Source organism: Pygoscelis adeliae, unplaced genomic scaffold (genome assembly GCF_000699105.1).
Source record: "Pygoscelis adeliae isolate BGI_AS28 unplaced genomic scaffold, ASM69910v1 Scaffold537, whole genome shotgun sequence".
NCBI lineage: Eukaryota > Metazoa > Chordata > Aves > Sphenisciformes > Spheniscidae > Pygoscelis > Pygoscelis adeliae.
In genome coordinates, this window is record NW_008825213.1 from 1068788 (window position 1) to 1078226 (window position 9439).

The 9439-nt window shown below is 61.1% G+C and overlaps 1 protein-coding gene across 1 annotated transcript in view; it reads left to right on the plus strand.

Annotated features, from left to right (window-relative positions):
- The first annotated feature begins 268 nt into the window (after positions 1 to 268).
- Positions 269 to 9439, plus strand: part of LOC103921176 (unconventional myosin-Vb-like) — a 15469-nt gene continuing 6298 nt past the window's right edge. The window contains exons 1-22 of the mRNA XM_009329095.1: positions 269 to 316; positions 2322 to 2432; positions 2867 to 3029; positions 3138 to 3282; positions 3401 to 3557; positions 3727 to 3867; positions 4083 to 4164; positions 4377 to 4484; positions 4718 to 4830; positions 4944 to 5209; positions 5417 to 5498; positions 5810 to 5950; positions 6032 to 6139; positions 6486 to 6569; positions 6885 to 6887; positions 7154 to 7303; positions 7456 to 7553; positions 7712 to 7798; positions 7881 to 7992; positions 8226 to 8437; positions 8652 to 8808; positions 8899 to 9132. Coding sequence (XP_009327370.1) covers positions 269 to 316; positions 2322 to 2432; positions 2867 to 3029; positions 3138 to 3282; positions 3401 to 3557; positions 3727 to 3867; positions 4083 to 4164; positions 4377 to 4484; positions 4718 to 4830; positions 4944 to 5209; positions 5417 to 5498; positions 5810 to 5950; positions 6032 to 6139; positions 6486 to 6569; positions 6885 to 6887; positions 7154 to 7303; positions 7456 to 7553; positions 7712 to 7798; positions 7881 to 7992; positions 8226 to 8437; positions 8652 to 8808; positions 8899 to 9132 — 2802 coding nt within the window. The remainder of the gene's footprint in view (positions 317 to 2321; positions 2433 to 2866; positions 3030 to 3137; positions 3283 to 3400; positions 3558 to 3726; positions 3868 to 4082; positions 4165 to 4376; positions 4485 to 4717; positions 4831 to 4943; positions 5210 to 5416; positions 5499 to 5809; positions 5951 to 6031; positions 6140 to 6485; positions 6570 to 6884; positions 6888 to 7153; positions 7304 to 7455; positions 7554 to 7711; positions 7799 to 7880; positions 7993 to 8225; positions 8438 to 8651; positions 8809 to 8898; positions 9133 to 9439) is intronic.

Sequence of the window (9439 nt, forward strand, 5' to 3'; positions counted from 1 at the left end):
AAGTGCAGTGCCTTGCCGGGGTGCTGGTCACAGGTGAGAAGAAGGGTTTGGTGCTGCCGGGGCACCCATCCGTCCTGCTTCTTGCCCAACTGGCCTGGCTGCTTTCATCCCCTGGCTGGGTCCTGAAATCCTGCTCCCTCTGCCTTGGTCCAGCTCTGCCCATCGAGAAGGCTTCTGCTGCGAGCAGGCAGCAGGACAGGCTCTTGCTTCTCGCTTTTGCTGCTGTGTATTAAAAATGATCGCTACAGCTTTAGGGCAGACCCTAAACATGGTCCTTTCTCCCTGGAGGTACAACGCTAGCCTGCGGGGCTGGAGGGTACTGATGTTTCTGCAGAGGTCAGAGGCGCAGCATCCGTCATCGCGGCGCGACTGAGGTGCCAACCTGGCCAAAGCAAGGAGGGTTTCTGTGCTTAAGGCATTGTGGCTTGCCTTGTCCCGGATCGCCGGCCAGGCTGGGACCGGTGACTGGCTTAGCCTAGTGCCCTGTGGAGCCCTGAGGTTACCTTCCAGCTTTTGCAGCTTGAGCACCAACCCCGGCGCTCCCTCGGAGGAGAGCTGGGGAGCGGCCGAGGGGCGAGCTGGGCTCGCTAGCAGGGATGCTCTTTTGTCCAGCTGTGATTTCAGACTAAAATCCGTTAGTGCCTTGCCGGGAAGCTGTACATCGTGCAATTTTTGCTCCCCCCAGTGGCTACTGCTCATAAAAGAGAACGGCTTCCAGTCGCCGCTCCTCAGCTGAGCGGCCCCTGCAACCTGATCCCCTTCCTGCCCTCGTCACTTCAACTGCAGAGTCAGACGTTCAGTCTTCTGATGACTCCTTGGATGTGAACCCGAAGTTCAGCCCCTTTCTTCCCCCTCCCCAGGCTTCCAGCCTATTTAGTGCTTGCTTGATCAACTTTAATGATGCATTAACACATGTGCTTTGCACACTGCAGACCTGGAAACATTTGCTGCAAGCCAAGTTCCCTGAATTTGCAAAATCAGCAAAACCAGGATGGTTTTTCAGGCCCCAGTTTCTAGCGAGAGGCTGGCCCCAGCCCTCTGGGGTGGGAGCGTGATGAGTTAGAGCCCCGTCGCTGCTCTGCAATAGCTTCCAGAGTTTGTGGAAACAGATCCATGCTCCCATCTCAGCCCGAAAGCAAAGCTGCAACCATTAGATTCCATCCCCCTCCCCTTTTTAAGCTTGCAGTATGGCCTCATCTCTGCCTGCTCGGAAGGCCTCCTGGAAGCAGCCCCTGTTCCCTGCAGTCTAGCAGAAGCTGCTGAGATGGTGTCTGACAGTTTGGCACAGAGCGGGGCCGTGGGCACCCGTGCCAGGAGTGGGGGCAGCAGGAGCTGCTGTTCCCTGGCCCAGGAGCACAGGAGGTCACCCTGTGCCAGTTGACAGGGTGCCTGCAGCAGGGTTTTAAGGTTTTTTTGGCCCGGTTTTTGCGCCTCTACCCTCGTGGTGTTGCGCTGTTTTGCTCCTGCTGAGCATGGCATCCCACTCACTGCGGGGTGGCTTCAAAGAAGCTTTTTCCAGGCGTGAGGGAGGTGTTAACGCTCAGGTCTGGGTGCGGAGGGAAGTCAGGGCTCACCATGCTGCAGAACTACTTCATCAGCACCCGCTGTCTGCAGAGGGGAAACTGAGGCTGGCAGCAGCCTCCAGCAGGCAGAGTGCTGGAGGCAGGGAGCACTGGTCCCATGGGTGCCAGCTGGTCCCTTGCACAAGGCTGGCCCCAAGGAGCTGCAGATTTGGGGGGCAAAAAGGGCATGGGGTGATTTTTCTTATTGCTGTCCCTGTGCTCTGGCCTGTAGCTAGGTCTGCAGAGCTGGCAATGGTGTCTGGATCCGCTCAGTAGCTAGCAAGGGATCTGTACTGCATGTTATCTGCTTTCAAGCCTGGTATCTGCCCAGCCAAACCATGTGGCTGCGTCCCCAGCACGCGGGGTGTTCAGAAATGCCTGTGCTCAGCATCTTCTGAGTTTCCAGAAACCTTCCCTCCAGCAGCAGGCCTGATCGCATCCTCGGGCTGGGGCAGAAACAGCCCCCCGTGCCAAGGGCAGGAGAGGTGCTGACCTTCCTGGGGTGGGCAGCAGAGCTGGGGAGAAGTGGGGCTCCAGCAGAGGCACCTTCCTGTGCAGCTGGGTAGGACCCCTGCCTGCAGGAGCCAAGGGGCCATGGGGCACCTAGCAGGGTGCTGGGTCCCGTGGCTTGCCCCGCTACAGGGATGCTGAGCACTGGGCTGACTGTCCTAAGTGAGAACTGTGGGGAGGGCTGTGATGCTTGGTTCGGAGGCTGGTGGTCAGATGCTTTCCCTGTCTCTTGGCCGTGGATCTCTGCAGGGTGCCCGGGTGTGGATCCCTGACTGTGTCGAAGTCTGGAGGGTGGCGGAAATAACCAGAGACTACAAGGAAGGAGATGACATTCTCCATCTCCGCCTGGAAGATGGCTCGGTAAGGCTGGAGCTGTGTAGCCCAGCAGGTCCCTTCTGTGCTTGCCATGTGGTTGAGCATCCCCAGATGGGAGATAGCTCGCCTCTGCACCTGCAAACCAGCCTGGGCTCCTCAGCAGGGTGCTGAGAGGCTCAAACATTGCCTGGATGTGTCCTGTCTGGTGTCTGAGCAGAAGCCCAGACCACTGTGGCTGTGTCTGGCTCACCGTGCCCTGTGTCCCCTGACTGCCTGGTGAGCTGGTCCTCACTGCCTGTTCCCGCCTGACTTCCCAAAATGCTTCCAGCTCAGCTCGCCATGCTGGCTGGGCTGTGATTCCTGGTGACTAGCAGCCCAAGCATAGCCTGCAGACAGCATCCCTCCTGCTGTGTCGCTCCCCACAGACTCATCCTGTCTTTGTGGGGCCGGCTGACCCTGCTCCATCTCCATCCCCGCAGGCACTGGCCTACCCCATCGAGTTCCAGCTGCCGCCTCTCTGCAACCCTGACTGCCTCTCAGGTGCCGATGACCTGGTGGCCCTGAGCTACCTGCACGAGCCGGCCGTGCTGCACTCGCTACGCCGGCGCTTCCTGGAGGCCAACGCCATCTACACCTACTGCGGTGAGCCCTGTGGACCCCCTCCTGCTCCCCATCCCGTGCCCCTTCCCTGTGGCTCCCTGGGACAGGTGCCCCTCCTGCCCCTGCCTGCTGCACAGCCCTCTTCTCCAGGTATCATCCTCGTCGCTATCAACCCCTACAAGCCATTGCCCATCTATGAGGAGGAGGTGATTTACGCCTACAGTGGCCGTGAAATGGGAGACATGGATCCCCACATCTTTGCTTTGGCGGAGGAGGCGTACAAGCAGATGGTGAGGTGAGAGCATCGCATGGGAGCAGCCCCAGTGGGGATGGTCCTCTGGACCGTGGCGTGTGTGTGGAGAGCGGTCCTGTTGGGTCGCAGGCTGTCCCCAGCTCATGTCCCTCTCTGGCAGGTTTGGGAAGAACCAGTCCCTCATCATCAGTGGTGAGTCGGGCGCGGGGAAGACTGCATCGGCCAAGTATGCCATGAGATACTTCACCACCGTTGGGGGCTGTCTGGGCCACTCCAGCATGGAGGAGAAGGTGCTGGCCTCCAGCCCCATCATGGAGGTGAGTCCCCCTGGGTCCCCAGGCTCTCCTGTGCTCCTCATGGCCTGTGTCCCTGACGTGATGCCGTGTCTGTCTTCCCCCCTGTAAAATGGGTGGCAGGGGCTGAACTTCTCCAGAGCACCTGGAGATCTGGGGCCAGCTAAAACCTCCTGCTCTCCTTCCCCGCCAGGCCTTTGGGAACGCAAAGACAATCAGGAATGACAACAGTAGCCGCTTTGGGAAATACATCGAGATCGGCTTCAGCCAAGCTCATGTCACAGGGGCCATCATCAAAACCTACCTGCTGGAGAAGTCCCGTGTCACCTTCCAGGTGGGTTTCTGGAGTGGCATGGGGACAGGGCTGAGCGGGAGCCCCAGTCCTTGGAGCAGGAGGGTGCTCCTCCTGGGCATCCCCTAGGGAAGCAACCCCAGTGCTGCCGAGTCCAGCTGGGAGAGGGGAAGGTGTCCCTTCTCCCCAAATCTGGGGCTGCAGCAGGGGAGCCCAAGGTGACCTGGCTTCTCAGTGATTTTCTTGCTCATCCACAGGTGAAAGCGGAGAGGAACTACCACATCTTCTACCAGCTCTGTGCCTCAGCCACCCTGCCTGAACTCCAGGGCCTGGGTCTCCGTGAGTGCCCCCACGTCCCCAGCCATGAGCCCCATGGCACAGCTTTCTGCCAGCCCGTCCCACGCTGGGCAGTGCCAGGCCCTCCTGCCCTCCCCAGCTGGGTGCTGGAGGAGGCTCTGCTGCTGACGGGCACCCCGGCTTGGGATAAGGGTGATCGGGAGCCCCATGGGGCAGGTTGTGCCAGTTCACAGCCTGACCTGTCTTGCCCACAGGTGGGGCAGAGTCCTTCCACTACACCTGCCAGGGCCAGTGCACCACGGCCCAGAGCACCGATGATGCGGCTGACTTGGACAGCACACGGCATGCCTTCTCTCTCCTGGGTACTGTCCTGGCCGGGCACGGATGGGGAGGGGGCAGGCAGGGCTTGTCCCCAGGGCTGGCAGCCCCACCACCCTCACCCTGATGGGAGTGCTGGTGCCAGACATGCCAGTGCTGGGGAGCCCGGCTCTCTACTGGCCGTTCCCATCCCTCCAGTTTGTGTGATGCAGGGGGTGAGACCAGCACAGGGTGGGGGGAGCCTGGGGAGTCCCTCATGCCTGTGCTGTGCCTGCAGGTGTCCCCGAGGCCAACCAGCTGGAGCTGTTCAGCATCCTGGCTGCCATCCTGCACCTGGGCAACATCGTGGTCAGAGGGAGGGACCGCCGTGGGGATGGCTGCTTCGTGGAGGTGGGCGAGAGCTTGCTGCCTGCACCCTGCATCCCAAACTGGCCTCTGAGCTGTGCTGGCTGCAGGAGCCACATCTCAGCAATACCGCGGTGACAGGGTCCGTCCCTTTGCAGCCTGCCGATGAGGCCCTAGGGCTGTTCTGCACACTGCTGGGCGTCGAGGCATCGCAGGTGATGCGCTGGCTCTGCCACCGCAAGCTGGTCACTGCTGGTGAGACCTACCTGAAGCCCCTCTCCAGGCAGCAGGCACTCAACTCCCAGGATGCCCTGGCCAAGCATATGTATGGGCAGGTCTTCAGGTGGATAGTGAGCAGGGTCAACCGTGCCCTGCGGTCACTGGAGGGCCACCATACCTCCATTGGCATCCTGGACATTTACGGGTAAGAGCAACTCCCCTCTCCTGGGCTGCCTGGAAGAGCATGGTCCTGCTCCTGCATCAGCTGTGGCTGCAGGTCTGCAGCCACCAATTGCTCCAGCTGGGACATGGGGCAGTACCTGTCCCTGCAGTGGGGCCACTTGGGTGCCTGTGGCTGGCTGTGGTGGCTCTGCCCGGCAGCTGCCTTCAGGCAGGTCTCTGCTGCCCGCAGGTTTGAGATGTTTGAGCAAAACAGCTTTGAGCAGTTCTGCATCAACTATGCCAACGAGAAGCTGCAGCAGCTCTTCAACCTGGTGGGTGTCACCCAAATGTGTCTTCATGCTGGGAGCTAGGAAGGGTGGGCCCTGCACATCCCGGCTGCGCTGTTGCTTTTGGTGCTCTCTGCCTTGAACGTGGCTGGTGCTTCAGTCCCTGCAAACATGGGGCTCTGGGAGGCTGCTGGAGCTGGGCATGGTCCCCTCCTTTCTCTGAAAGTGCTCCTGCTCCAGGAGAAGGGCTGCTCAGGTGTCTTATGGAAACCAAGCCACTGCCTGCAGCCTGCCTGGTGGCTGGCCACCTTTGTGCCCTCCTGGCTCAGTCCTGCTTTGCTCTCCCTGCCCTCCAGCACGTCTTCAAGCTGGAGCAGGAGGAGTATGTGACTGAGGAGATCCCTTGGGTCTTCGTTGACTTCTGTGACAACCGACCATGCATTGAGCTTATTGAGGGTCGGCTTGGCATCCTGGACCTGCTGAATGAGGAGTGCAAGGTGGGCAGGGGGTGTCGGGACCAGCCTGCCATAGCCACCCACAGCCCCCCTGCTGCCCTTTCTGACCTGTCTGTCTTTCAGATGCCCCAAGGCAGCGATAGGAGCTGGGCCCAGAAGCTTTACCAGACCCATCTCAGCAGCTCCCACTTCCAGATGCCCAAGAGAGCCAATGAGCACCCAGCCTGCCCTGTCTAGAGCTGGTGGTGGTGGCAGCTCCTGCAGCGTCCTGCTGTCCCAAGTGGCTGCGGCAGCTGTCTGCACCCTCCCAGGCTGGGAAGTGGATCCTGCTGGCTCTGCTGCTGCTAAGTGCTGGGCTGCAACTCTTTAACTGAGGGTATGGAAACTCTGGCTGTGATGGTTCCCATCAGTATCCTTGCAGCAGGGCAGGAGCTAGGCAGTGTGGCCACCCCCAGCTCTGACACCTGCAAGGACTTCTTCCAAAAGCCTCGGACTGTGTCTAAGCAGAGCCCTGCACCAAACCGGTCTTGGAAGCTAGCTACAGGCTAATGCTGGTGCCTGCCTTGTCTCCTGCCAGGTGGAATACCAGTGTGATGGGTTTGTGGAGAAGAACAGGGACGCTGTCCCCGAGGAGCTGGTGGGGCTGCTGCGAGCCAGCAAGGTGAGAACCACCCTGAGCAGTGGCTGTGGAGGGCAGAGCCTGGCCGGCTTGTGGCCCCAGGAGCCTGGGGCTGCGAAGGACTGATGGTGTAGGAGGCAAAGACGTGCAGGGTAAATCCCTGTCTGCCTGCTGGCATAGCCCCATGCAGTGCTGGCCGTGGTCAGGGTGCCCTGAGATGTGGGTGCTCCCCACCCTTGGGCTTCCCCATCTTGGGAGACACCTTGGCATCTCTCTGCTGAGAGGGCTGGAGGGTCCTGCTGCTTCCAGGTCTGTAATGCTGTCGCTTCTCCCTTCCACCCTGTGTGGCCCTGGCAGAAGGTAAGGGACATCTTAGAGGGCTCTTGAGCACATCTGGGAAAGTACCCGTGGCTTGCACTTAGTTTTTCCTGGGGGAAGCAGTAGGCAGGGGCACAGCTGGATCTGGCACATCTGGGCTGTAGCAGGGCAGAGGACTGCGCACTGGGCTGGCCCCTGTGAAACCTGTGGTCTTTTGGGTCTGTGTCTCCTGGTGGTGATGGCTCTCTGGGTATTGGGTGATGCTTGCTGCAAGGTCTGCCTGGCTCTCATAGCTCTGCTCTGTGCAGTCTGCCCTGCTCGCTGAGCTCTTCCTGGAAGAAGGGGATGGCCCTGTGTCTCTGCAGTCCCGCAGGTCCAGCGGGCCCAGGATGGCTGGTCGCCCCAGCCGCAGATCGCTGCCCAGTAGCCAAAAGAGCAAGAAGTCCATCTCCAGCCAGGTATGGGGTGGGGGGGGAAAAATGTGTGCTGGCCCCGGACAACTGGGGCTGGGGTAGCCCCAAGGGGACCAATGTGTGTCCTGGCCCAGGGAACCCCACAAGCCCCAGGATGTTCCTGCTGGCCCTGACCATGCTTGCCTTGTCCTCTGCAGTTCAAAGCCTCCCTGAACCGGCTGATGGAGACGCTGGGCAGCACCACACCGCACTACATCCGCTGTATCAAACCCAATGATGGCAAACAGCCCTTTGTGTGAGTGCCTGGCCAGGGAGGCTGGAGGGGATGGGGCTGGAGACACTGTGGGGCACTGCTGTTCCTCCAATCTGCGTCCCTCTTGCCCTGGCTCTGCATAGCTTGGAGCGTGCACAGCTGGCTGGGACCCATTCTAGATCAGCCCCTCTTTGCCCCAGGTTTGACTCCAGGCGAGCAGTGGAGCAGCTACGAGCCTGCGGGGTCCTGGAGACCGTCCGGATCAGTGCTTCAGGCTACCCCTCCAGGTACCCCCCTGCTTCAGCAGCACCCTGGGTGCTCCCCCCCTCTCCAGCCACAGCACCTCTGACTGCCCTCTGTACCCCACAGGTGGACGTACCAGGAGTTCTTAGAGAGGTACAGGGCTCTGGTGAGCAGAGAGGAGCTGATGGGCACCGACGAGAAGCAGATCTGCAGCCTTGCCCTCGAGAGACTGCTCCAGGTAAGGGTCCTGCTTGGAGACTGCAGCTGTGGTACCAGAGTATCCCTTGCAGATACTTCTCCCCATGTGTGGGTGCCCAGTGGGGTACAGAAATGGGTGAGCTGGGAGATGGGGAGGAACTCTGCCTCCAGGGAGGTTGGATGCAGGGATCAGTGGCATGAGGAGCATCACTCTTAGGGGAGCCTGACTGGGGTATGCTTTGTCCCTGGGACTGACTCCACCCTTGCACGCAGGACCCCAGCAAGTACCAGTGTGGGAAGAGCAAGGTGTTTTTCCGAGCTGGCCAAGTGGCTTACCTGGAGGATCTGCGGTACCGGCGGCTGAGGGCGGCCTGCACCCTGCTGCAGAGGCACCTGCGGGGCTGGCTGGCACGGAGGCGCTTTGGACGGGCACGTGCTGCGGCAGTCTGCCTGCAGCGCCATGCCCGGGGCATGTTGGCCCGGAGGTGAGCGGGGGACGGGGCTTGGAGGGAGCTGCAATGAGCCGAGACAGAGCTCGGCCTTGGGGTGAGCTGGCAGTTGTACTGGCTCTGGGCTGGGCTTTGACCTGGGTGTCCCTGTGGTACAGGCTGGGCTGCAGGCTTTGTCAGCCCCTGCCCAGTGCTCTGCCCTCCCTGCGGGCTTTGCCACCCCCTGCTCAGCTCTCTGCCCTCCCTGCAGGTTCGCCAGGATGCTGCGAAGGACCAGGGCTGCTGTGATGCTGCAGAAGACCCTGAGGATGGTTCTGGCCCGGCGCTCCTACCTACGTGTGCGCCAGGCTGTCATCACCATCCAAGCCTTTGCCCGGGGCATGTTTGCCCGGCACCTTTACCAACAGGTAGGACCCCGGCAGGGCAGTGGGTGTCCCGATCCCACTTGGGGGGGCTGTGCCGCTGGCGGTGCCACTGCCCCATCTCTCCCTCCACAGATGGTGTGGCACCAGAAAGCCGTGGTGATCCAGGCTGCTGTCAGGGGCTGGCTGGCCCACTACTCCCGCCTGCGTGGGGCTGTCATCTACCTGCAGTGCTGCTACCGCCGGGTGCAGGCATGCCGGGAGCTGCGGCGGCTGCGTGTTGAGGCACGCTCGGTTGAGCACTACAAGCAGCTGCACAAGGGCATGGAGATCAAGGTGATACAGCTGCAGTGCAGGCTGGATGAGCAGGTGGGTGCTGGCTTCACCCCTTCGTGGCTCCCAGGGTGTGGGGGCAGCTGCTTTTTGCTGACCACTTCTTACCAATCCCTGTGCAGCCAAAACCATGCCTGCCCTTGTCCTCAGGCCTCTCCCAGCCCTGGGGTGGGAGCTGACACGTGTCCCCTGGCAGGAGTCCTGCCTCTAGGTCTCATTCCTGGGTTTTTAATGCTCCCTATGGATGTGGGACTGGTGGCCCTGGGACTGGGCTGGGCACCCCCCTGGGTGCTTGGTTGGGTGCAGCCTTGCAGCAGTGTCATGTGCTGGGAATGGTTCTGGC